Source organism: Oenanthe melanoleuca, chromosome 5 (assembly GCF_029582105.1).
Source record: "Oenanthe melanoleuca isolate GR-GAL-2019-014 chromosome 5, OMel1.0, whole genome shotgun sequence".
Lineage (NCBI taxonomy): Eukaryota > Metazoa > Chordata > Aves > Passeriformes > Muscicapidae > Oenanthe > Oenanthe melanoleuca.
Window position 1 is genome coordinate 58,845,531 of NC_079339.1, and position 27,284 is coordinate 58,872,814.

At 46.3% G+C, this 27,284-nt stretch overlaps 2 protein-coding genes across 2 annotated transcripts in view; both read left to right on the plus strand.

Annotated features, from left to right (window-relative positions):
• The first annotated feature begins 41 nt into the window (after positions 1-41).
• L2HGDH (L-2-hydroxyglutarate dehydrogenase) lies at positions 42-14,041 on the plus strand. Its single transcript, XM_056492175.1, has 10 exons — positions 42-260; positions 1,619-1,734; positions 3,039-3,190; positions 5,063-5,194; positions 5,770-5,932; positions 6,443-6,477; positions 8,090-8,257; positions 9,562-9,719; positions 10,646-10,777; positions 11,516-14,041. Exons 1-10 carry the CDS (start codon positions 184-186, stop codon positions 11,709-11,711), a joined length of 1,329 nt encoding a protein of 442 aa, XP_056348150.1. The 5' UTR covers positions 42-183; the 3' UTR covers positions 11,712-14,041.
• Positions 14,042-16,564: 2,523 nt separating this feature from the next.
• The window catches only part of SOS2 (SOS Ras/Rho guanine nucleotide exchange factor 2), a 44,890-nt gene continuing 34,170 nt past the window's right edge, over positions 16,565-27,284 (plus strand). The window contains exon 1 of the mRNA XM_056492181.1: positions 16,565-16,846. Within this exon, the coding sequence (XP_056348156.1) occupies positions 16,760-16,846 (87 nt within the window). The 5' untranslated portion in view covers positions 16,565-16,759. The remainder of the gene's footprint in view (positions 16,847-27,284) is intronic.

The window sequence follows — 27,284 nt, forward strand, 5'->3', positions numbered from 1 at the left end:
CACCGCCCCCGGGGCCGAGCGGCCGGACCTTGCCCGGGGGCCGGAGCGGCGCTGCCCTGCCCGGCGGAGGGGAGCGGAGCAGCAGCAGCAGGAGGAGGAGGAGAGGAAGAGCAGCAGGAGGAGGAAGAGCAGCAGGAGGAAGAGCAGCAGGAGGACGCGGTCCCGGCGCTGCTCCGCCCCAAGATGGCGGCGGCGCTGAGGGGCCGCGCGGGCCCGGGCGGGGCTGGGGCGCTGTGGCGGCTGCAGAGCCGGCGGCGCAGGTGAGGCCGGGGCAGCGCGGCGGGCCCGCCTCACACCCGCACCTTCCCCTGTCCTGGTCCCTAACCTTATCGCTGCCCCCTGTCCTTTCCCATCTCCCCTTCCCCTCTCTTCTTACCTCTGCTCATCCACTTCCTCTATATCCCTTTCCATACCATGCTTCCCTATCCTTTCCCCCTTGCCCTATTCCTGTTTCCTGCATCATCTATGTTTGCTGTATCACCTTTCCCTATCCCCTTTTCCTCTCTCCTATATCCCCTATATTCTCTCTAGCCACTTCTGCTATATCACTATTTGCCATCCCTATCCTTTTCCCCTTGACATTATTAATCACCCCATCCCCTTTCCTCTACCCTGTTTTCCTTTCCCCTATATCCCCTTTATTCCTTTATATTTCCTTTCCCTATCCTTTCCCCTGTCCCCTTTCCCTTTCTCCTCTATTCCTCACATCCCCTATCCCTGTCCTTTTCCCCTTCCCCTATTCCTGTTTCCTATATCACATTTGCTTGTTGTATCACCTTTCCCTATCCCCTTTTCCTCTCCTTTATCCCCTTTATTCCTTATATCCCCTTTCCCTATCCTTTCCCCCGTCCCCTTTCCCTCTCCACTCTATTCCCCTTTATTCCCTATCCCTGCCCTTTCCTCCCCTACCCTATTCCTGTCCCGTCTATTCCCCTCTATCCCCTATCCCTCCCCTTTTCCCGTCCCACTTCCCTCTCCTCTCTATTCCCCTCTATCCCATATCCCTGCCTTTTCCCCCTTCCCCTATTCCTGTCCCTTCTATTCCCCTCTATCCCCTATCCCTGCCCTTTCCCCCCCTGCCCTATTCCCATCCCCTCCATTCCCCTCTATCCCCTGTCCCTGCCCTTTCCCCTGTCCTATTCCCATCCCCTGTCCCTGCCCTTTCACCTGCCTTACTCCTGTCCCCTCTATTCCCCTCTATCCCGTCCCTGCCCTTTCCCCTGCCCTGTTCCCGTCCTCTCTATCCCCTATCCCTGCCCTTTTCCCCCTTCCCCTATTCCTGTCCCCTCTATTCCCCTCCATCCCCTTCCCTGCCCTATTCCCATCCCCTGTCCCTGCCCTATTCCCATCCCCTGTCCCTGCCCTATTCCCATCCCCTCCATCCCCTGTCCCTGCCCTATTCCCGTCCCCTCCATCCCCTTCCCTGCCCTTTCCCCCCCTGCCCTATTCCCATCCCCTGTCCCTGCCCTATTCCCATCCTCTCCATCCCCTGTCCCTGCCCTTCCCCTGCCCTGTTCCCGTCCCCTCCGTCCCCTGTCCCTGCCCTGTCCCCGCCCTGTCCCGCCCCTGTCCCTCGCGGGCAGTGCTGATGGCCGTGTCCGTGTCGCTGTCCCCGCAGCTCGTTCGACGTGGCGGTGGTGGGCGCGGGGATCGTGGGGCTGGCCACAGCCCGGGAGCTCATCCAGCGCCACCCCTCGCTGGCCCTGGCCGTGCTGGAGAAGGAGCAGGAGCCGGGTACGGAGCGGGACAGCAGCAGGGAGCAGCAGAGGCTGAGCCCAAGGACACACTGCCCAGCCTCCGCAGGATTCCATGGATTTCTCTGTGCAGGGATCAGCTTTTGGTAGCTGTGGGAGAGCTGCTGCCCTTGTTGTTGGAGTGGGAAGTGTTCCAGGCGGGTTGGAGGGGGCTTGGAGCAGCCTGGGATAGTGGAAGGTGTCACTGCCCATGGAATGAGGTTATCTGTAAAGTCCCTTCCATCCCAAACCATCCTGGGATTCTGTGGTGACTCTCCTCTAACAGGGAATTCCTTCCACCCTTCTCCCAAGGATGTGTCCTTCAGCAGAGAAGCAGTTGTCATCAGAGTTGTCATCAGTCTGTGCTTCACTGATGGGACTTCACATTGGCAATTCTAAGTTAAGAAATGCTGAGTGTTGCTGCTGCACTGTGTGCAGGCTGCAGTGTGGGCTCCAGCAGCACGGGAATGTCAGGAGAGAGGACGAGGAGAGGGAATAACCAGGGTGAGGAGTAGTGCAGGTTGTGGAAGGGCACAGGCAGGTCCTGCATGGAGCTGGGAGGCTCCCAAGGGATAGACATCAGTGATTACCTCCAAACAGGACCTGTGAGCCCAAAATCTTGTTTTAAATAGCTCCATCAGCCATGCTATAAATTACTCTTGAGGCATTCCATGAATAATGCAAAATGACTTTTTATCCCCAAGACCCACACAAAGTCCTTAACAGTGTGTGAGTGCCAAGCAGGAATGACCTTTGGACATCCACACCTTAAGAGGGAGAAGAACCTGACCAAATTGCTTCAGTAAAAATGTTTGTGGTATTTTTCACCTCTATTTTATCTATTTGCAAAGAGGAAATAGCAACCTAATCCAGTTCACATATATTCAAAATCCTCCCTGCTATCATGTCCAAAGGAATCGTGGATTGCTCAGATACTGTTAGGTGAGGCTTGAAGAGATGTGTTTCAGTGTAAAAATTGGATTTTAAAAAATGAATTTTAGCTTGTAAAACATTTTGATTGATTGGCTTGTTCTTGAAGGAAGAACTTGTGGTTTTAGGAGTTTTTTCCTCTGTTGATCCAGCACAATGCAGGCTGTGATGGATTATCATTAACCAGAGCTGGCTGTGTCAGTGTTTCTCTAACCTTTTGAGGCCAGGGGAGGAATTAGTTGTGTAGTTCTCTCACTTGATCATCTCTCATAATGCTGATTTAAGGCAGGACCTCAATTAAGTGATTTTTCTGACATCTGAAGTGATTAAGGGGGAACAAATGTTTCCTAACAATGTGTTTTTCTTTCCCTTTAGCCCATCACCAGAGTGGACACAACAGTGGTGTGATCCACAGTGGGATTTACTACACCCCTGGCTCCCTGAAGGCCAAGCTGTGTGTGCAGGGGGCAGCTCTCTGCTACAAGTACTGTGACCAGAAGGGAATTCCCTACAAACAGTGTGGGAAGGTACAGGAATCCTGGGATTCCCTGCTTTACCCCTGGAAACTGAAGCTGTGTAATGTGTGTTACAGCACATGGCCTAGGCCTGCTCATGGATTTCCTCCACACTCTCAAGGCTGCACATGATTTTATACATAAATGTGTATAATGTACATAATCCCCTCCTGCCCCCAAATCATCCCTTCTGCTGCTGAGTCTCAGTTTGAGGGAAGTTTTTCATGACTCTCCCCACCCTGCCTTCATGCTGTGAGCCATTTTTAATCAATGTATGTTTGGTGCAAGGTGAGAACCAGCTGTGGTCAGACTCAGTGAAACAGTTCTGTATCCATTTCCCAGTTGTTCCTAACACTCAGTTCAGGTTTTCCAGCTCTCACTGGGCAGTGAGCTGCTGTTTCCACAGGGCTCACTCTATCCTAACCCCAAGGTTTTGGCCCTGAGGGGTAAATTTGGATTCCATGGTTTTCCTCAGAGCTGTGCCTGGTCTGTGCTCCCTCTGCTGCCACGCTGGGCACAGGGTGGCACTGTGGATCTGTGCAGCAACACACCTGAGTAACAGCCTGCTGCCAGCTCAAAGCTCCTGTCCTGAATGTGTCAGCTGGAGCCTGGGTGATGCTGAATTTGTGTATCTTGTACCAACAACAGGGTGGCAGCAGTAGCAGGGCAGTGCCTGTCCCCTGTGCTGGCACTGCTGGGCCACCTCCAGTCCTGGGAGCAGCTCTGTGCTCCTGACAGCAAAGCCACATGGAGGGGCTGGAGTGTGTCACCAGAAAGGAATGGAGCTGGGAAGGGTCTGGAGCACCAGGAGAGGCTGGGGCAGCTGGGAAGGGGATGGAGAATTCCTGAGGGAGCTGGGAAGGGGCTGGAGAATTCCTGAGGGAGCTGGGAAGGGGCTCAGCCTGGAGAAAAGGAGGCTCAGGGGAACTTGTGGTTCTGGACAACTCCCTGCCAGGAGGGACAGCCAGGGTGGGGGGATTTGGGCTCTACTCCAGGGAACAGGGACAGGAGCAGAGAGAACAGCCTCAAGTTGCACCACAAAGCTTTAGGTTTGTTATTGGGGAAAATTCCTTCATGGAAAGGTTTGTCCAGCCCTGGCACAGCTGTCCAGGGCAGTGCTGAAGTGCCCATCCCTGGAGGGATTTAAACACCATGGAGATGTGACACTTGTGGACATGGGGCAGTGGTGTGGGATCCCTTGGCAGTGCTGAGGGATCAGTTGGACTCAGAGAGCTTTTCCAGCCTCAACCATTCCATGATTGCATGTCACTTCCCTGGCAGTGTTCATTCCAGGGAAGAGAATGGTGGAACTTCACAAACTTCTCCCAAAGCAGCCCCAGGCTTGGGGAGCTTCACAGCTGTGAGGTGCCAGAGCTGAGCTGGTGCTGGCAGGATCCTGGTCTGTGCAAACCTGGCACAGGTAATTCACAGCCTGGGTTTATCTCCTGTGATAGCTGGGAGAAGACTCCTTGATTACGTGAAGTGAAACTGGTGCAGTTCCACTCAGACCATGTCAGAACATGTCCTTACTCTCTTATCAAAGCTTTTTGAGGTTTTACATCTTGGGTTGAGTTCAGTTTTAGTTTTGAAAGCATCCCAGTGGTTCTTTAAATTCATACTCTCTTCTTTCACATGCAGTCTCAGGGTGCTTCTGGCAAGTGTTGTCAATTGACAGTAACTCAAATGACAATTTAGCATTTATTTTTTAATTCTCTTCGATATATTAGTGCTTCCTCAGCAACAGAATTTTTTGCAATCAATGGCACCAAACATTTTTCACTCCCTGGATTCATTGTTCACTCATTCACTACTGCTTGAGCTTGATGCCAAACCTGCCCTGGCTCTGTTTTGCTCACTGCTGTGTCTTTTTTTCCTTCCCCAAAGCTGATTGTGGCCGTGGAACAGGATGAAATCCCGAGGCTCAAAGCTCTGTATGAGAGGGGGCTGCAGAACAATGTCCCAGGGCTGAAACTCATTGGAGCCAAGGAGATCCAGGAGAAGGAGCCCTTCTGCAGGGTAATGGCTTGCCATAATTCTGCTTGTCTTCTAAGAGCTGGTTCTCAGGTGAAAACATTTAATTCAACACAAATATTTTTCTGGCCTTGAGGTTCAGGTTCAGAAGAGCCTGAAAATTCCTTCCCATCCATGGAAGTGGGTTTGGATGGAGCCAATTTCAGTGCAGTTGTTGTGGTTGTTCTGTAGGTTGTTCTCAGGCTGTTTATTTTCCTAGCAGGAGGAATGTGTGGAGTTGATGGAACACAGGTTTGTTATTGATTAGTCTGTCTTTGTTTGAAAGGAAAACCTGGATATGAATTCCCTGTGCTGTTTCATCTGGCAGCTTGCTCTGCTGTAGCTGTGTGACTTAGGAGTGGTTGTAGGTACAGACAGAAATTTTCTGGAAGAGAATCTTTTTTAATCTTTTTATTTTCCCTGTGAACATTTTGGACCTGCTTCCTAAAACATCCTGTGAGTGTTCCAGATCCACTGAGCACATGGGGAGGCAGCAGCACTCCCTTCTCATGGCAGTGCAGATATTCCAGATGAAATATTCCAACTTTCACTCTTCCTCTGTGTCTTTAAAACCCTCCCAGGGACTGATGGCCCTCGATTCTCCCTACACTGGGATTGTGGATTACAAACAAGTGGCCCAGTCCTATGCCAGAGACTTCCAGGAAGCAGGTGGAACAATCTTGACTGGTTTTGAAGTCACAGGCATGGAGATGGCCAAGGAAAGTTCTCCAGAAAGTGAAGATGGTAAGGCTTGGTTATTCTGCCCTCCATTTACTATAAAGACTTTGTTCAAAACACAATTGTTTTAACAGAAATGACACTTCTGAATTTTTCTGTCTGCTAGGGATGAGAAAAAAAATGTAAAAATATCTTAGAGTATTCAGCAAACTCACTTGGGATTATTTTGCAGGCAAGTCATCCCCTCAGCAGAAATATTTAAAACTGATAGAAGAAAGTGAGACTAAAATGGAGAAATAAAGTTGTTATCTCCTCTTAAAATCAGATTTATCTGAATCTTTATTCTTAATAGTGATTTTCCTTATCCTGAAGGCAGATTGGACCTGTGCTGGCACACGGGGGGAGGTATAAAACCCCCATTAATTAATAAATACAGTTATGTCCAACAACATTAATTGTGACAACAGTAGTTGTTCCATAGCTTGGAAGATATTCCAGAGGAAAATTCCTTCCTGGTGTTCTGTCAGTTCTCTTACTTGTTCTAGTAATTCCTTCTCTTGTCTAATTCCATTTCAGGACTGAAATACCCAGTCATTGTCAGGAACAAAAAGGTAAGGGTGAAAAAGAAGTTCAAAATCCTTCCATGAAGCTGCTTCTCCTTTTCTTAAGATTTTTTTTTCTGGTGGATTAATAATCTCAAAAAAATAAAAAAAAGGGTAAGAAGTTGCTGTTCAGCAACATGATCAGCTTGATAAAACAACTGCAATCAGTTCTTAGCAAGGAGATGTTCAAATGAATAAATAATATTAATGATGATGTAAAATAATAAACTGTAACTTTCTGCTGCCTAATGTTTAACATCCCTTATCTGCTTTATTTGCACAATCTGATGCTTGTGTTTCCAAGAACTCCTTTATGACTTGTTCATTTGGTGACAAACACCAGTTTTCATGTTTACTTTTGGGCTCTGGCATCCATAAAATGATAAGGAGGCTTTTAGCATCATTTTATTATCATTTAATCACCAGAACTGCTTCAGTAAAGCAGGTGCAGGACAGGTGTGTTCCTGCAAGTCAGGAGCTGTGGTTGTCACCCCTTCACCTTCAGGAGGGAATATCTGCACCAAAAACAACCTCACAACCCCTCTGGTAGTTTTTAAATTTACTTCTGCTGTTTTTCTCCTATTTTCTTTTTCTGTTTCATTAAAAAGTAGCTTCCAAAATCTGTTAAGATTTTTCTACCAAATGCTGGTATTTTTTTCATGCAATCATTTTTCAGTTAGAAAAAATGCATAGTATTTAAAAACAGATACTGTGAGCTAAATAAATAGATAGAAGTTTTTTATTTATTTGTTTGTTTATTTAGATGGTAAGGTGTTTAATATTTAGCAGCTTTCCATGCCTGTGTGCTGTCAATTTGTGTAGCTGCTCCCACTCAGTGGGGTCAAATCAGTGAACAGCCTTATTTAACTTCTTTAATAAATGGCTGTTTGTAAGTGTGGTAACTGCACCACTTAATTAGTGCCTTGTCTTCATTTTCTTCTGCTTTCACTGAGAGTCAGGATTAAAAACATGAAGGAGACGAATTTCTCATGTTTGGACTTGGTTGTTTATTAAATCTTATCTAAAGTACAGAGAGTTCTGTAAAACTTCAGCCACCAGCTAAAAGTGAGCAAATTGAGCTGAATTGAGCTGGTTACAAGGTTCTTTTAAAGCTAAACAGTCCAATAAACAGCTAAGACCTATATTATTTATATTTTTGACCTAATAAAGTCCTGTGACCTGCAGTGCAGCACTAACTATCCAAAAATTACAACCATGAAATCATGAAGAAGGAAGAAAATAGAAAAAGACACCACCCAAAATTCACCATCCTGTCGCATACCTATTACTATATTCTAATTCTACCTATTACTATATTCTGTGTTCTAAAAGGAATATACTACTATATTCTATTTAAATTCCAAACCCTTCACCATGTGAAATCACACACTTCTATTTAACTACACACCAGTGATTTTAACTCCATCACCCAAACTTTGAAGCTTCTCCAAGGCCTCAAATCAAAAGCAGTTTCTCCTGGGGGTCACAGCACAGAAAGTTCAAAAATCCCAGATTTCTGGGTTCCAACAGCTGTTGGGTTTTTCCTGGGTGGTTTTTTAGCAGATACTGAATTTTTATATGTTTTTAGCACATTGAAATGTCATGGTTTTTGTCCCCTCAGGGTGAGGAGATCTGCTGTGGGCACGTTCTGACCTGTGCAGGGCTTCACTCCGACCGCCTGGCGCGGATCAGCGGCTGCAGCCCCGAGCCCCCCATTGTCCCCTTCCGGGGGGATTACCTGCTGCTGAAACCAGAAAAATCTTACCTGGTCAAAGGAAATATTTACCCAGTATGTACCCCCTGGTTTCTGTCACAGTGTGCCCTGAGAGCTGCTAAAAATGCAGAAAAAAGGGAAAAATTCCATGGTTGTTTCTGTCAGACAGTGATGTAAACACGTGCATGGAGGAGATTCAGTTGGTTTGTGACAGGACAGCTTGGATTTGTTAATTTATCAGGAAAACATGGAAGTACCATGTGGGAAGTTATTGCCAGTTGTTTTGTTTATTTGGTTTTAGTTTTAATTGAGAAAAAATGGAGTATCACATTGCCACATGTCCACAAAACTCTAAATTATTTCTGTACGTCCTAAAAATAGATCTGTAGGCAGGATTCAGAAGTCAGGGAGAGATGACAGTAAATTATTCTTTAAATAATTATAACAGTCCTGTTTAATCTCCTTATTGATAATAAAATAAAAGACAAAGGAGACAAAGGAGTTGACTGTACCCTCAGGAAATACACAGATGACACAGAGGGTCTTTTCCAACCTAAATTCAGTGATTCTATGGTGAATTCCTTGATTAGGGTTTAATCTTTTGTGCTAATACCCAACACTCAGATTTAGCTATTTTCCTCTCAACCTTATTTTTTAATTTGCTGGTTTTGTCATAAGAAATAGATGTAGGACAAAAAGGGACCTTTCTCCCACCTAATACAGAGAAATGATGAGATGAAGAGAAGCAATCCCAGACAGAAAATGTAGTTACAGAGCAGGTGGAGAGAATTCCTAGGCCAGCATTTTAGCTAATTCTGTGCATTTAAATACTGATTTCCTGGATATGAGCTTAACTTTGCCTGCTAAACTCTGGATCTTTGGGGAAATTGGAATGCTGGGCATTGCTATTTGTCTGATCTCACCTGGGAATGATTCAGGATCCTGTCTTGGGATGGGAGGGAGGAAGTGGAACAAAAAAAGAACATGCAGATATTTATTATTAGTATTAACCAGGCCTGCTAAGTTCAGACTGTTTTGTACATAGCAGTGAGGGTTTCCTAATATTTTGTATTTTATTTTATTGCAATATAATTGCTGCAGTCAGGGTGTTGTTGGTTTATATCCTGAGAAATCATGTGGACTTTTTTTTTCCCTGTTAATTGTTTCCCTTTTCCCTAAAATTCAGCTTTACCTGGCCCTGGTCTGTCCTCCAGTGTTTTAATTAATGATATGCCACAACTGCACAATGAACAAGCAGCAAAACCAGCTCAGAGCCAACTCTGAGCTCCTGTGACTCAGAGTTTTGTTGCTGTGGTTGGAAATAAAATGGGATTTTTGCTGTTTGTAGCAGCTCTGATCTCTCCTGTGTCCCATTCCAGGTTCCCAACCCTCGTTTCCCATTCCTGGGGTTCCATTTCACTCCCAGGATGGATGGCAGTATCTGGCTTGGCCCTAATGCAGTGCTGGCCTTTAAGAGAGAGGGCTACAAACTCTTGGACTTCAGCCCTGGAGACTTTTTAGATGCTGTAACCTACAGGTAATGCCTTGTGTTTTTGTGTGCTGGGTGCTCTTGCTGAAATGTGAGCCATGGGAGCCACTTCCTGCCCCAAATCCTGCTCTTCCCACGTTTTTGGTCTGTTTAAAGACAGTTGTGCTGATAAGGGTTGACTTCTCCAAGACATTTGACTTCACTTGGTCTCATATTTGAATTTTCTACCAGGACATGTCTCAGCCAGTCTGGGAATGTGGCTGCTCATTGGAAGGTGCTGGTGGAGCTGTTCCAGGGTTGGTTTTGGTCCAGTGCCCTCTGATAACTTCATCAACTTAGCCAGCATCATTAATTACCTGCAGAGGGTGCTGGGAGGAGAGAAAGGCTGGGAGGGCTGGGAATGTTCACCTGGAGAGGAGAAGGATCCATGGAGAGCTCAGAGCTCCTGCCAGGGCCTAAAGGGTCTCCAGGAGAGCTGGAGAGGGACTGGGGACAAGGGATGGAGGGACAGGACACAGGGAATGGGACACTGCCAGAGGGCAGGGATGGATGGGATATTGGGAATTGGGAATTCCTGGCTGAGAGAGTAGGGAGGGATTGAAAGAGGTGCCCAGAGCATCTGTGGCTGCCCCTGGATCCCTGAGAGTGTCCAAGGCCTGGTTTGAAGGGATTGGAGCAGCCTGGGACAATGGGAGGTGTCCCTGCCCAGGTTGCTCCAAGCCCCATCCACATGGCCTGGAACACTTCCAGGACTGGAATTCAGAGTTAATTCAGTGCCACAGCTCTGTGAGCAAGGTCTGTTGAGGCAGAGAAGGACAAACATTTGTATTTCTCAAATATAAAGCATGAAGTGAATGCTGATTTTGGGAATGGGAACTTGTGCCCTGAATTGCATTTGCTGCCTTCTTCAGCAGCTGCAGCTGGTGCATTTTGGGGCAGATTTTCCCTCAGTGCAGATGTTTCTGTCCTTGCAGTGGGCTGTGGAAGCTGGTGCTGAGGAATGTGTCCTATGGCCTGGGGGAGCTGTACAGAGCCTTTTCCCTCAGTGCCCAGGTGAGGCAGCTGCAGAAGTTCATCCCTGAGGTCACCACCAATGATGTTGTCAGGTAAAAGAAACTTCTCCTGCTTGGGAAATCTCATTTTTGAACAGCAGAAAACGTGGCAGGGCTTTAATCCCTTCCTCCACCAAAATATGAAGCAAAGCAGGGAGCTGCCTCCTGCCTGGGCTCCCAGCACAGGAAGGACCTGGAGCTGGTGGAAACCCCAGAGGAGGACCAGGATGATCACAGAGATGGAGCAGCTCTGCTGGGAGGAAAGGCTGAGAATTTGTGGATTGTTCAGCCTGGAGAAGAGAAGCTTTGGGGTGACCTCATTATGGTCTTGCAGGGCCTGAAGAGAACCCACAGAAAAATGGAAAGGGACAATTTACAGGACAAGGAGGAATGGCCTCAAACTGACAGGGCAGGTTTGGATGGGATATTGGGAAGGAATTCCTGCCTGTGAGGGCAGGCCCTGGCAGAGCTTTCCCAGAGAAGCTGTGGCTGTCCCTGGATCCCTGGAAGTGTCCAAGGCCAGGCTGGATGGGACATGGATTACCCTGGAATAGTGGGAGGTGTCCCTGCCCATGGAGGGTGTTGGGCTTGATGGCCTGGCAGGTCTTTTCCTCAGTGATCCCATGAGTGCCAGACACCCCCACTCTGCCTCCTGAGTGTTAAACCTCCCCCAAAAGGCTTCATCCCCACTCTCTGCCCTCCTCACTGTGTCCCTGGACACCTTCTCACGGAAACTGAATTCCTGACTTGGGACAGCATTTTCCTTCTGCTGAGCTCCTCCTTGTTTTGCAGGGGTCCCTCAGGGGTGAGAGCCCAGGCCCTGGACAGAGAGGGGAACCTGGTGGATGACTTTGTGTTCGATGGAGGCACAGGGGCCGTGGGCAGCAGGATCCTGCACGTCAGGAACGCTCCTTCCCCCGCCGCCACCTCCTCGCTGGCCATCGCCCGCGCCATCGCCGACGAGGCCGCGCGCCGCTTCCAGCTCTGAGCTCTGCCAGCACTGCCCACTGCAGCACAGGCACCAGGCAGCACAGCTGGGCTGGGCCCTGCCTGCTGGGCAGTGCTCACTGCACACAGCCCCTCAGCTGTGCCTGCACACAGATCCTCCAGCATCATCATGGCCACCTGAGCAGGAGCAGCCATGGGAGGAATTCTGCTGGGATTATCCACGTGGATTTCTGTCCTGGTGTGAAGGACAGGTGTCTGCCAATAAAGGCAGGAGCTTCTCTTTGAAATGGAGAATGGAAACCCCTTCCCTTTAAATTATTATTATTTTGAAATTAAGGGGCTCTCAGGCAAAGATGTGGGAATTAGGAATAACAGTTCTTTACTAGGAAAATTAAAATAGAAATGCAGTATTACACAGAACAATCCCAACCCTGCCAGAGTCAGAATCCAAGCTGACACCCGTCAGTCAGTCAGGGTGTTGGCACAGCCCTATCAATGGTGGCTGCATCCTCCTGCAGGGGCAGATGTGGTTCAGCTGGAGCAGTGCTCCTGGAGAAGGTGCAGTTTCCTCTGAAGCTCCAGGGATGATGTGCAAAGGTCTGGTTTTCCTCTGGAATCCAGTGGAAAGAAGGTTCCTTGGTGTCCAAAATGTCAGTTTTTATCTGGGTAGGAAAGGCTTGGCTCCTCCCCTGGCTGGAGCATCTCCCATGGGATGATGGAATTTTATCAGTCATGCCCTGGGACTCACTGGCCATGCCTGTGCTCACATTGCCTCCTCAGAGGGGTCTGAAGAGCCACGGGTGTGGGGTGGCTCTGGGTATGCTCTGATTCCATTTCAATCAGAGTTGCAGTCCTCTAGATTACATGGAAGTAATGGAATAGAAGGATAAGCCCTGCTTAAGGGCCCTGCTGATATGGAATTAAAGGCTTTATCAGAGATTGAAAACAATATTCAGATCCTTCAACGTGAATGTAGAGTATTTTACAGAAAAATAAGCTTAAAGGGGATTACCAAACCCAAGTCAATTTAGATCTGCAATGCAGATACTCTGATCACTGTCTGTATTTTTTATGGAGCAGAAATGAAAATATGGATACAAAGAATCACTTTCCATTTAATTTACAGAAACTTCGTCAGTGGCTTTGGGTTTCTTCCAACCTTTAAATGCTGGTAATGCAAAAGAAGCTGATCTTTGTCCAGCCAGTTGAGCAATCCAGGGAAAAAGGTCTTTGGAACAGGAAATGTGAAGGGAGGGAAGCTCCAGAAGCCTGCCTTGAGTCATGTTTGGTATTGCTTCCCTTGGAGCCCGGGCAGGGATGAGTCAGGAAGGTTTCCCATTTCCCCTGAGCACAGGGGGAGCTCAGCCAGTGCTGCTGGCTCCTCTGAGCTCCACTGATACCCAGTTTCTATCAGTTACACCTGCAGAGTCTGTGTGGACAGAGATTTGGAGTGAACTCAGTGTTGAGCTGAGGATCTGGGAGTGTTCTGCAGAATTGCTGCAAAGCAGAATTGTGTGGCCTCAGGGCCAAAGTATTGAGGATTTTATAGCACAGGCTCACAGGATGTTGGGTAACACAGATAATTGTGGGGAGTTTGTACCAGAAAATTGGACATCAATTTTTCCTTTAGAAGTTTTTTTTTCTGAGCTCCTCTGATGGGAGTGGGTTAGCACAGGAGAGCAGCTCTGATTTTACTGTAGAGATTGGAGACACTTTGAGGGGAGAAAAAGGGCTTAATCTGCCCTTTTTTAAAAATTATTATTTTTCCTTATTTTTTTCTCTTGGTAAAATCTGCTTTATCAGCAAATTGACTGCTGGAAATTCAAATAACCACCCTTTCAGAGCAAAGTTTTGATCACTTTAGGCAGAGCTTCAGCTGTTCCAAGTCTTCCAGTGCCACAGGGCTGTGTAAAACTTCCCACAGTGGAACAATCCTGTCTTCCCTCCCTGCCAGAAGTGTTGCCTATCAACAGTAAATCCTACAAAAGAATTGCAAAAGCCACTTCCTCCCACACGGGGTGTGGCCCTGACATGTATTAACAGAATAAAGAACATTAAAATGCAGACAGACACCAGGGGAGTCCTAAGTCAGCATTTCCCTGTGCTGCCTGCTGTGCTGTTTCCTCTCAGGTGATGATTGTTTGGGGTAAAGTTTATTTAAAACTTAAATTATGGACCTTGATGTAGCATTCTGTGAAATCTTTTCAAAGATCAAAGTTTTACACTTTTGTTATAAAAATAAATTCAGAGGTTATGATATCAGGGTTCCTACATCAATCTTGTTGGTCACAAAGTGTGAAAATGTATTAATTTATTTTCTAAATGAGCCTCACTTTGATGATTTCATAAATGTGCCTTTTATGATTAAAATAGTGTGGTGAGGTTTTTTTAAACGCTGTAAAGTCTGTGTATTTCTCCTGAGTCAGAGACAAGTTTCACTGGAATTTGCTAATTCTCAGCTGAATGGGGCAGGATATCACTGTGTATAACAGGAATTACTTCAGGGGGGACACATGACTAAACTTGTCTTCCTAAATTATCTTATCTGTGCTTCTCACACCTCACAGCTTTTCCTCACTCCACAGCACTGCTCTTAAGGCTGATCTGGGCCTGTCATGACAGGTGGGATGAGAATTCCTGAAACTCTGAATAAATGGACCAACAGAATTTGTTCTCCAGAAGTGTTACAGAATCATAGAACCCCAGACTGGTTTGGGTTGGAAAGGACCCTGAATCCCATCCCATTCCACCTGCTCCAAGCCTGGCCTTGGACATTCACAGGGAACAATTCCTTCCCAATATCCCAGTATCTCATCCAAACCAGTGCCCAGCAGGGTCAGTCCTAAACTCTGGGAGGAAAAGGAACTGTGGCTCTGTAGGTTTTCCCCATAATTTTTCTTTTTGCTCACAGTTTGGGTTTGAGGAACAAGTGCCTTCCCACAGAAACAAATATTTTGTTGGAAATCAACATAGAAGGAGCAGTTTCTGCCTCTGGAAGCATCAGGCTCCTCCAGGAAATCTCTTCCAAAGAAGGATCATTATTTTATTGGCAGGAAGACACATTTTTTCCACTTTGGTTTAATCTATCCATTCTCTCTGTGGATAAGTTTTAAAATGGGGAGTGGAGGGAATATAAGATGTGAGATTTGAATATTATGCTGTCAGGAGGGAAATGAGGGAAAATTTGGCTGGATTTGGGTGATCAGTGGGTGAAGGGAACAGTGACAGTGGTGTTCTCTGGAGGAGGGAGGGAAACATCCTCCAAAGAGGGAGGAAAACTGCCTGCAGGTTGGGAGAAGAACAAACTCCAGCTGGGGAGGAAACCAGGCTCCAGGCTGTGGGAAAAATTGCCTCGAGGCAGGGAGAACAGGCTGCAGGTAGGAAAACAGGCTCCAAGCAGGAAGGAGAAAAGTTTCTCTCCAAGTAGGGAGAGGAACTCCTTCCAGGTCTCTGAATAGGGAGGAAAATGCCTCCAAATAGGGAGCAGAAGAGAATTCAGGCAAGGATGGGAACAGCCTCCAGGTAAGGAGAGTCACATCTTCCAGGTGGGGAGGAAAACTGCCTGCAGGTAGGAAGAAGAACACTGAGGAACATCATCCAGGCAGGGAGAGACAGTCTCCAAGCAGGGTAAAACACAGCCTAGAGGCAGGGAAACAGCATCCAGGGAGGGAGAGGAACATCCTCCTAGGAAGGGAGAGACAGAGCCCCTAGGCAGGGAAAGAGCCTTCAGAAAAATTGCTTCCAGGTAGGGAAATACCCTGCAGACAGGGAAATCTCCTCCAGGTAGGGAAACATCTAGGCAGAAAAGTCTCTTCCAGGTAGGGAAATGTTCCCTAGGTAGAGAAATCTCCTCCAAGTAGGGAAATATCTCCAGGATATGGAAATATCCCCTAGGAGGGAAATATCTTCTACACAGGAAAATAACCCTGGGGCAGGGGGTGGGTATATACCCTCTAAATAGGGAAATCTTCTGGTAGAGAAAAATCCCCTAGGTAAGGAAACATCACCTGGGTAGGGAAATATCCTCCAGGCAGGGAAACATCCCTGGGCATGAAATATCCTACAGGGAGGGAAACATCCCCTAGGTAAGGAAATATCCTGTAAGTAAGGAAACATCCCCGGGTAAGGAAATATCCCCTAGGTAATGAAATATCCCCTAAGTAAGGAAACATCTCCACGGGCAGGGCAATCTCCCCCAGGTAAGGTAACATCCCCCAGGTCAGGAAATACCCCTAAGTAAAGAAATATCCCCCGGATAAGGAAATCCTCCCCAGGTAAGGAAATATCTTCTAAGTAAGGAAACATCCCCCGGGCAGGGAAATATCTCCTACATAAGGTAATATCGTCTAGGTAAGGAAATATCCCCCGGGCAGGGCAATTCCCCCCAGGTCAGGAAATCTCCCCCGAATAAGGAAACATCTCCCCGGGCAGCGAAATATCTCCTAGGAAAAGAAATCTTCCCCGGTCAGGGAAACATCCCCCGATCGGGGAAATCTCCCCTAGGTAAGGAAATATCCCGTAAGCAAGGCAGTCTCCCCGGGTGAGGAAATACTCCTAAGTAAGGAAATACCCGTAAGTAAGGAAATACCCGTAAGTAAGGAAATACCCCCCAAGTAAGGAAATTCCCCAAAGCAAGGCGCTCTCCCCGGGTCAGGATATACCCCTAAGTAAGGAAATACCCCCCAAGTAAGGAAATATCCCGTAAGTAAGGAAATATCCCGTAAGTAAGGAAATATCCCGTAAGTAAGGAAATTCCCCAAAGCAAGGCGCTCTCCCCGGGCCCGGCGCTCTCCCGGTCCCGCAGTCCCGGCCCCGGCGCTGCCGCAGTTCCGGGCGCTGCCCGCAGGGGGCGCGCGCGGCGGGCGGCGCAGGCGCGCAGGGCGCGGCCGCGGGCGGCGGCGGCGGCGGCAGCGGGGCCGCAGCGAGCGGGGCCCGGCCCGGCTCGGCTCGTCCGACCCCCGCCCGGCGCCTCCCCGAGCCCCGAGCGGCCCCGCCGAGCCCCGAGCGGCCCCGCCGAGCCATGGCGGCGCGGCCGGGCGGCTGAGCAGCGACCCCGCGGCGGCCCGGCCCCGATGCGGAGCGGCCGCCATGCAGCCGCCGCCGCAGCCCTACGAGTTCCTGGGCGAGGAGAACGGCCCGAAATGGCGCGGCCTCTTCGTGCCCGCCCTGCGCAAGGTCAGTCCCGGCGGCACCTGCTCCGAGGCTGCCCCGCTGAGGGCAGGTGGAGCCGCGGCCCCCGCCCTGCCCTCAGGGAGGGCCCGAGCCCCTCCGGGACCCGGGGATGCTGCGGCTCCGCCACCTGCGCTCGCTGCAGTTCGCTCTCCGCTTTAATCGGGGCTCTCCGTTCCAGGGGTTGATGTCCCACACTGGTTTGGCTTGGAAGGGGTCTTAAATCCCGGCCTGCCATGGGCAGGGACACCTGCCGCTGTCCTAGGGTGTTCCAGCCTGGCCTGGGACGCTTCAGGGATCCGAGGCAGCCACGGCTTCTCTGGGCACCCTGATAACGCTGCTGGTGTGTGGGGAATGGCATCCTTCATCCCTCCCTTCATCCCTCCCTTTATCCCTCCCTTCATCCCTTCCTTCATCCCTCCCTTCATCCCTCCCTTCATCCTTTGCTTTTTATCCCTTCCTTCATCCCTTCATCCCTCCCTTCATCCCTCCCTTCATCCCTCCCTTCATCCTTTCCATCATCCCTTCCTTCGTCCTTCGCTTCATCCCTTCCTTCATCTCTCCCTTCATCCCTCCCTTCATCCCTCCCTTCATCCTTTCCATCATCCCTTCCTTCGTCCTTCGCTTCATCCCTTCCTTCATCCCTTCATCCCTCCCTTCATCCCTTCCTTCATCCCTTCATCCCTCCCTCCATCCCTTCCTCCATTCCTTCCTGCATCCCTCCCTCCCTCCCTCCATCCCTTCCTTCATCTTTTCCTCCATCCCCTCCCCACATCGTTTCTCCTGGCAGCTTTTCCAGCCTCTCTCCCGAGGCAGATCCCTTCAGCTGAGGTGTTTCTGTGCTCAGGGACACCTGTGAGAACAGCCACCTGTGGTGCAGGGCACGGCCACCCTGTGACACGTCTGCACAGCTGGGAACCCCACGGGAGGTGAATCCGGATTTTTAGGATGTGTTTGCACACCCCCCCTTTCCACAGGACAGCCCCGGGGTTAAACTGACACTGAAGTCAGTGCCCTGCTCGGTGTCATTTGCAAAGGTTGAGGATTATTCCATAATTTTGACCATAATTACCTGCTGATGTGCTTCTCTGGCTGCCATACCAGTACTTTAGGCAGTGGTGAGTGGTTTGTCTCTTTTTCCAAGAACAGATGTAGTGATGGTGTTGGATAATGATTCTCCTTTTTTTTTTTTTTTTTTTTTTTTTTTAATAGAGTAAAACACTTGCATTTGTTTTGGGTGCCAGTCTAAGTAGTCTTGTGGCTGGCACAGAAACCACTAATTGCCTGTCTGAAGAATCCTGGATTTTCTGCTCTTTACCCTAAAATCTTCTCCTCATGGCAGCTGCTTTCCAGTGTCCTAGAGAGTGCCAGGCTGTTCTTTTCCTGATCCCTCTGGAATCTGAGCTAAAGCAGCCCCTTAACCCCAACCAGCATCTGCCCCAACGTGAGCTACAGCTGCAGAACGATTCCCTGAACATTTAGAGGTGTTTTCATCATCCTAAAATACAGATACTGCACAAGTTGGTGGATTCATGCTGCTTTACCAATTCTTTCTATTTGTGCATTTGGTTTTTGGTGTAAAGAGCAGGAATTTTAACTTTTTAAAGCAGAGGAAACGAGGTTGTGATGCCAGTGACTGCCTGTAAAAATGTGTATTTGCTTATAGCCAGGATTTTTCTCCCTGGGAAAGTTCCTTGTGTGCAGGACCCACCCTGGAGCATGAAGCAATCGGGCTGTAATGTGCTTTTCTGGTGTGAACACACAGTATCAGTGAGTCAACCCAAAATTGTATCATTGTCAGGCTGCTGGGGAAGCACTCACACTTTTCACACATTTAAAAGACACTCTGTAAAATAAGCACTGGAGATCCTCAAATCAGCAGGAGATTTCCAAAATAACTCTTCCATTATTTCCAGGGGAGCTGAAGAATGTGGCACTGAATCTAGAGTGTGAAAACCTCACATTTTCTGTTAATTTCCCAATTCATTAAACATCATCCCTGCTGTTTGCAGATCGTTTGTGATTTTGTCCTGAAGAGGTTGAAAAATCCACTTATGGCCAACTGAGATGTGATCTTTCCAAGCAGGTTGCTTTGTGATGAAAACTTTAAAGAAAGTTTAGTATTTTTTAAGTTAAACACTTGGAATAGATGGAGTTTTTTTAAGTCTTAAACTATGTTTTTAATATCCTGGGCATTATTTCCCATTCCTGGAAGCTGTTCCTTTAAGTGAGCAGTTTTTGCAGGAGAGAAACAGAAAGCAGAAGCAGAAAAAGAAAATAGATTTTGGTGCTCTTTATGCATGTTAAAATGTGAAAAATATTTAATTCTAAAATGCACAAAGTTGTGGAGCTGGATAAGGAGACAATGCAGTTCACTAAAAATTAAAAAAAAATATTTCTTTATTGTTTGGATTTTAAGTCCAGAGCATGCTTTGAAGAGCTCCAGTCTCTTTTATTGTACACTCACCAAGTTTAAGGTAATTTCTTTTTATCAAACCTTTTAAACTCTTACTTTACTTTAATTCTGTGCAGTGGACACTTAAAAATGGTAAAGCAAATCAGTTCTTACCTCAATGCATGAAAAAAAAAGAGAATCTGTCTTTTGAGTAATATTTTATATGCATTCATACTCCTTTAGTAGAGAGTGCAAATTTTACCTTAGAAGGGGAGTGTTTTTAAAAAAAACCCCAAAGCTAAATGGTAAAACATCTTTAAAAACAAATTTTATATATTTATATGCCCACATTCCTGAGCACTGGCACCTGGGGATCTTGTAAGCTGAAAAAGAAAAAGCAGTTTCATGTATTTACATCTGTTCCAGCTGGGAGATGCACAAGCACATCCTTGTCTAAAACACTTGATTTTCTTCTGCTGCTGTGCTGGAAATCTAAGCAGGGAGTGGGGATAATTCAATATAAAATCCTTTCAAAGTGAATGAATCAGAAGAAAACAACATTTTGATGAGATCACTGAGATTTAGTGATTTGAGCTGCTGCTTGGAGCAGGTAAATCACCTCAGGCAGATCCTGATAAAGGCTTTGAGCCTGGGAGCTGAATTGGAGTTCTTTAGGAATCCCAGTTTCTCATGGAATGATTGTGGGAGTGCTCAGGAGCTGCTCAGCAGGAGTCCCATGGGGTTTGGGTCTGTGGGGTGTGACCCTGGGGATTGGGGAATGCTGCTGCTGGGATTTTCCTGTGCTGCTGGAGGCTTTTGCTCTCCCCATTTTTCATTTGTTTGGTGTTGGGGTTGGTTTTTGTTGGGGGAGGTGTCAAATGGTTAAACCCTTTCTCAAAGTGCATTTTGGTTTTTTTGGGCCACCTTTCCTAGCACAGATCCAGTGCCACAGCTTGTCCTTGCTGAATTCCAGATGGAACTTCCCAGAGCTGAATTATTTTGCAGGTTGATACTGGGATTCCAGTCCTGTATGAATTATTTTGGAGGTTGTTACTGGATTTCCAGTCCTGTATTAATTGTTGAATAGGATTCCAGTCCTGTATGGATTATTGAATGGGATTCCAGTCCAGTGAAGTATTTTGTAATTTGATACTGAGATTCCATTTCTGTTTGAATTACTGAATGGAATTCCAATCCTTTGGGAATTATTTTGCAGGTTGAATCTGAGATTCCAGTCCTGTGTGAATTATTGAATGGGATTCCTGTCCTGTGGGAATTTCAGAGGCAGCAGCTGAGTGTGGCACTCCCTCCAGCCCACTGGAGGTCCCAGTTTTAATATCCTGAATGTGCTTTGCATAAAAGGGTTTTGGGAATTGTAGTTGAAAAATTTGTACCAAACACTTTCCATTGGTACCTGGAATAAATTTCTATTCCAGGCACTTGGAAGAGATTTTTAAAATAAACCAGGTGACCCCATAGAATTAGTGTGTATTTTTGAAAATAGTGAGGGATGTGTTGTTAGATTTATAGTTATGGATTTATTCACCTTAAATTATTCTTGTGTGTCCTGAGCTTACATTTTACAAGGGCCTGGAGTGACAGGACACAGGAATGGCTTCACTGCCAGAGGGCAGGGATGGATGGGACAGTGGGAATTGGGAATTCCTGGCTGGAATGGAGTTCCCAGAGCTGCCCCTGGATCCCTGGCAGTGCCCAAAGCCAGGCTGGACATTGGGGTTGGAGCAGCTGGGACAGTGGGAGGTGTCCCTGTCATGGCAGGGGTGGAACTGGATGAGTTTAAATCCCTTATAACCCAAACTTTTCCTGGATTCCATAATTATGATTTGTATGTGTTCTTGCAAATCCACTGGCAAATTCACAGTGTATTTCTGTGATCAAGAGCTGTGTGTTCAGTTGTTTCACTCTTTGATTTTTCTAAACTAAGCTCAGGAGCATCTCCCAGGGGTTCCTGTTTTGGGTTTTCTCCATGATCCACACAGAGCCTGTCAAACAGTTAAACCCAGTTAAACCAGTAGGCACCACATGTCGGGATAATCCTGGCACTGGGCACTATTTGCATTTTCTAAAACAATTCCACCATTGCTCTGGACCACTCATCAAATTTCTAGGGCATGACTAAAGGGTTTATTCTTAGCAAATGTTGCATAGACAGATATAAAAGACCATTTTGAGGACTTCTCTTGAAGTTTACATTAGTTCAGTGCTTCTGTATTTTAAAACACGTGGGAGTTACTCTGTTGTGATGTGTGAGGCTGCAGGGTTGGGGTTAAGGCCAGGAGGTGCAGGGGTGTCCAGCTTTATTCCAGGATGAGGATCCCCTTGGGTTAGAATTATTTAATGTATTTTAGCCTCATTATAATGGATTATTATTTAAAGCATTCTAATTTCATTAGCATCCATTATTATTTAATGCATTATAATTACAACAGGAAAGTTGCTTGTTAAGAAGTTTTAAAATCATAGTTACATTTAGGTTTGAAATCTCTTAGGTCATTTAACTTCTCATAAATATATTTATTTGAGCTCAGAAGCCTGGACCTTTGCAGCCTTGCAGTTGCTCCAAACATGAATTTGAGTGACCTGGGCTAGTGGGAGGTGTCCATGCCCATGGCAGGGATTTGGAATTTGGGCTTTAAGATCCAACCCAAACCAGTCTGGAACCAAAGGGGGCTGGTCCTTTTATTTAAACCTTATTATTTTCATGCATTTGTTTTATTTTGTTTTTACAAAGTTCCTGACACAGGAATGCATAACAGGAGAGTTTTTGCAGTTTTGGTGTGAGATGAAGGTGGATTTCAGGTGTTTAATGGGAATGCTGGGATTTCACCTGGCAGCCCCAGCAGAAGGAACATTTCATTTCCTACCTGTGTTGTACAAGTGGAAATGGGAATTAGTGTTTGCCTTGGCTTGGGGAGCAGGCCCAGGAATTAAAACCCACAGTGATTCACCTCCCTGTGGTGCCTTTGCCCCCTCAGGACTGGCTCCAGTCCCAATCCCAACCCAGTGTGTGCTTTCCCATCTTCTCATCCCACCTCTCCTCCTGCTCTCCCTGGGTTTTCACCTCTCTCTCTGCACAGTGCAGGCCTTATCTCATCTCTTCAGAGGAGCTGTGCAGTTTGTTATTTGCTTTTCTAATTACCTCACAGATTCCCTGTGCCAGCCTTTCCTGAGGGTTACTCATGTGCAGAACGTGCCTTTCCTGCATCCATGGCCTCTGCTCTCCTGGCTGTTTTAATGGCACAACTAGTTGGGAAATTACTCTGAGGGCTTTCACTCTCTCCAGATGATGGGAATTTCCCCCTGTGAGGATGGGGAGGTGCTCACAGGGTGCCCAGAGCAGCTGTGGCTGCCCCTGGATCCCTTTGAGTGCCCAAGGCCAGGCTGGACTGGGACAGTGGGAGGTGTCCCTGCCATGGCAGGGGTTGGAATAAAATGGGATTTAAGCTCCCTTCCAACCCAAACCATCCTGGGATTCAGATTCCAGGTTTGAATAATTCAATCTGCCTCACTGAGCTGTTGGATATTAGGAAAAAGTTTTCATGGAAAGAGTGATAAATACTGGAATGGAGGTGCTGGAGTCACCATCCCTGGATGTGTTTATAAAACCTGGATGTGGCACTGGGTGCCTTGGTCTGGGTGAGGTGTTGGGCTGGGCTGGACTTGATGGTCTTGAAGGTCTCTTCCAACCCAGTGATTCTGTGTGATATTCTGTGTGATATTCTGTGTGATATTCTGTGTGATACTCTGTGTGATACTCTGTGTGATATTCTGTGTGATATTCTGTGTGATATTCTGTGTGATATTCTGTGTGATACTCTGTGTGATACTCTGTGTGATATTGTGTGATATTCTGTGTGATATTCTGTGTGATATTCTGTGTGATACTCTGTGTGATATTCTGTGATATTCTGTGTGATATTCTGTGTGATACTCTGTGTGATATTCTGTGTGATATTCTGTGTGATATTCTGTGATACTCTGTGTGATACTCTGTGTGATATTCTGTATGATATTCTGTGTGATATTCTGTGTGATATTCTGTGTGATATTCTGTGATATTCTGTGATACTCTGTGTGATATTCTGTGTGATATTCTGTGTGATACTCTGTGTGATATTCTGTGATATTCTGTGAATTCTGTGATTCTGTTCTCCTTGGGAAGGGTGTGCTGTACAAAGTGGGGAGATTCCCACCATGAGTGCTGAATTCAGAGCCCAGAGCAGCTCTCAGCTCCACCTGGAAGGATTTTGGGACAACTGGGAGCTGTCAGTGGGAGTTCAGATGAGGGCACAGCCACCTCCACAGCAGCCATGGTTTCCCACCCCTGGCACAGGGCAGAGGATGTGCTGGGCTCCCTCAGGGTTTATCTCCATTTAAACAGAGCATTTTATGTGGATGGATAAAATCCAAACACTTTCTTTTCCATCAGGTTTGAAAATTAAAATGTACATATAGTTTGTGTACATGTAAACAAACCCACATTTTAGCTTCTCCTTGACTCTGTATAAAAGGAAACAACAATTAACTGGAGAAAAAAATTCTGTGTATTTGTGTGTATTTGTATTATTATTGTTGTTTTTTTTTTCTGTGGGCACCAAGCAGCTTTCCCAGGAGATTTTAGGACACTCTGATGCTGTTTCACAGATTCTGTCTGAACCACCCATCATTCCTGCTTTAATTCCCCCTCCCCTCAACTAGAATATACTGTAGAAGATTATTTAAATAGCTAAAGATGGAAAAAAAATACATTTACACCCAAGTGGTGGTGTAAAATGATTTTTTAATAGCCCTGTACAGTCAGTTGAGGGATAATCTTATTTTGCTAACCATGCTTCAAGTTTTTTGCAGTAAAAAAAGCCAAATGCTGTGTGTAGATAAAAATTCTCTTTTATTTAAAAGACAGCTTCATGCTGTTCCTCTCTCAGCATGTTTCAGTCTGACTTAAGAAAGAGCCAGCTAGAAATTGCTGTACTGGAAATAAAATAAGAAATCAGTGTGCTTATTTTTAAAAAGTTGACTGTTGGCATTTTTATTGGGGATTTCTCTTCAATTATTTAAATCTTTGTGGCTCTTTCTGAAGAATAATGCTTGAAAATTGGGAATATCAGGAATAAGAATTTCTCTAAATAAGAGCAACAGAAGCCTTTAAATTGCTCCATTTGGTTCCTTTTTTCTCTGGAGCATCAGTGAGGTGAGGGATTAAAAATTACTTTGGAGCAAATTTTTTTTTCTCATGGTCAGGGTTTTCTTTAGGAGAGAAAAGATAAGAAGGAATTAAAACACAGACTTTTAAATGAGAAACTTCATGTTCTGAAATCTCAGGTAATACTGGAATTCCATTTTCTGAAAATGTGGTTTTGGGATATTTTTACCAAATATTTCAGGAATATGAATCCATATTTTTATGGTGGAATGTGCTGCCTTACTCGATGTGCACATCATGGATTTGGGAATTTTCTCTTCTTAGGGTTTTTAAAAATGTTTTGCTCATGTGCTCACTGTGGAACAACTGGAGCTTTCTGGATGTGTTTTCACTATCAAAATAATCTATTAAGTAAAAATATATTTAGGTGTTGTAGCCAAGCTGTTGGTTTGTCTCAGAAAAGGTTAAAAAGAAGCTCCTTGCAGTTTTGACTCTATTTTTTCCCCCTCAGCTTTTTGTCATTTCAAATGGAACCCTTTGATCATTTCTTTTATACTCTGGGCTTCTGGATTTCCAGAGATCCAGAATTCCTGTGCTTCAAGATTAACCCTGCCATTATATTAGTTTAAAAAAAAGAAATAAGAGCATGTTTTTTTCCTAGTTTTAATACTATTTATCTCCATGAAAAGTTTTCATCCTCATCTTCTCTGAGCAGACAGACTCCTTGCTCTGAGGATTAATAATATCTCACTGAGAAGGAATTTTGAGAAGAAGCTTTTGAGGATTTTCATCAAATGCACATGGGAAGGGTGAAAAAATAGGAAAGGCTGAGGAGAAAGAGAAGGAGCAGTTTAGGAATTTTAACATAAAATAAAATTATGTCTCCCAGAAATGCCTTAAGGCCAAGTTTAAATGCCACTCTTGCACCTGTTATTTAATTTCTTTTCCTTGAAACAGCTTGGACTAAACCTGTGTAAATGACACTGAATTAGTTAGTTCTGCTAATCCTAATCTCTCTTTAATGACTTCAGACATTCTGCTGGTTCAGAGATAAAATAGTAAAAAAATCTGTTTTCTGTGCCCCTTCTGCTCAGCTTCTTGCAGCAGAGCTCTGACTGGTCAGTGCAATACCTTGTGGGTTTTTAAAGGGTGTTTTGACCCTTCAAAGAAACAATCACCAGACAGAATTCAGCCTGTGTAGCTCTGGTGTGTTTATTCCATGCCACTTCATATAATTGTGCTCAGATATTTCAGGCTGAAGCAGAGATCAGGGTAAGTGACATCCCCAGTAATTCCTCCTCCTTTTTTCCATACTTTGAGTGCTTTATCACTCTCTCCTTGCTTTTCCAGTCCTCTCAGTCAGGATTTAGGAAGTGCTGTAAAAAATAAAAATAAATGTTCTCTCCTTGATCCATTGGCTTCTGATTTGATCAGCTGGTGCACAGCTTTTATTACAGGATTTTTTTTTTTTTTTTTTTTTTTTTTTTTTTTTGGTCTGGATACAAAATTGTTTTTTCTTCTCAGCATTTGTGTCAAAACAACTTCTCTGAAACCTGGGGAGTAGAAGCACCTCTGGGACCTTCCAGGATGCTGCAGGCAGACTCAAGTGGCAGCTGAAATCCTAAATCCTCTCAGGGGAGTTGTCAACCAAGAGATGTTTGTTGTTGGTTTTGCTCCTTTTGGAGGAAAATTGACTCCAAGATTTAGGGAGATCTGGGAACAGTTATGAGGGAAGGCTGGGAGTGTTTGGGTTGTTCATCCTGGAGAGGAGAAGGATCCAGGGAGAGCTCAGAGCCCGTTCCAGAGCCTGAAGGAGCTCCAGGAGAGCTGAGAGGGACTGGGGACAAGGGATGGAGGGACAGACACAGGGAATGGCTTTAAACTGAAAAAAGGTAGATGTAGGTTGGATATTAGGAAGGAGTTCCTGGCTGGGAGGGTGGGGAATGGCTGGAATGGAATTGCCAGATTTGCTGTGGCTGCCCCTGGATCCCTGGAAGTGCCCAAGGCCAGGCTGGAGCAGCCTGGGGCAATGGGAGGTGTCCCTGCCATGGCAGGGGTGGAGCAGGATGGTGTTAAAAGTCCCTTCCAAGCCAGGCTATTGCAGGATTCCATGGTTTGTGCTCTGAAATGAAGCTGAGATTCCCTGTCGCTGTTTGAGGAGGGCTCTGTGCTCCTCAGGCACACTGGACATCCCTGTGCTGCCAGGGAAGTTTAGGAGAGTGTGGCATGAGCTGGTTACACCTGGGGACTGAAGTCAGGTCCAAATGAAATAATTTTTTTGTGCAGTGAATTCTGAGACGAGTGCCTGGAGGGAGGAGAAGAGCTGCAGTCTGATCAGGGAATGGGAGTTCCCAACTTCTGATCTTCCTCCTCCTCTTGCTGTTCCTGTTCTTGTCAGTTCTCTGGAGCATCATTAAGGGTTCACTGCAGGGACACAGAATTTCACTTTATTTCCTCGCTGGGTCCTGCTCTTGCTGTAGTGGTGCTCTCTGATGGACACGTGGCAGGACCTTCACCCAGCACTTCCTGGTTTGCCATTGTTTTGTGAATTAAACTCTCATGTTCAGGAAGAACACGAAATGCCCTGGCTATTGTTGAAAACCTGCTGTCTTAAGTGGGAGTTTTCAAGGAGTGGGTTTGGTTTTCTTGAGGATTCTTTCTTTCAGGATCTTGTATCCCTGGCTGGGAATCAGTTGTGAAAAGCAGAGATTCATGTTTGAAGAACAGAAGGCAAAATTATGTTTACAGGGCTATAAAACAACTTTATAACAAGAAACTCACAGAGGGCAGGATAAGATGGGATATTGGAAATTGGGAATTCCTGTCTCTGAGGGTGGGGAGGTTTCCCATATCCTTGGAAGTGTCCAAGGCCAGGTTGGACAGGA

What these genes read in the sequence shown, in the direction of transcription:
- L2HGDH (XM_056492175.1), top strand. Translation starts at nt 184, where the DNA reads ATGGCGGCGGCGCTGAGGGGCCGCGCGGGCCCGGGCGGGGCTGGGGCG. An exon ending in CCTACAAACAGTGTGGGAAG is followed by an intron (nt 3,191 to 5,062) that starts GTACAGGAATCC and finishes CCTTCCCCAAAG; the next exon opens with CTGATTGTGGCCGTGGAACA. An exon ending in TTCTCCAGAAAGTGAAGATG is followed by an intron (nt 5,933 to 6,442) that starts GTAAGGCTTGGT and finishes ATTCCATTTCAG; the next exon opens with GACTGAAATACCCAGTCATT.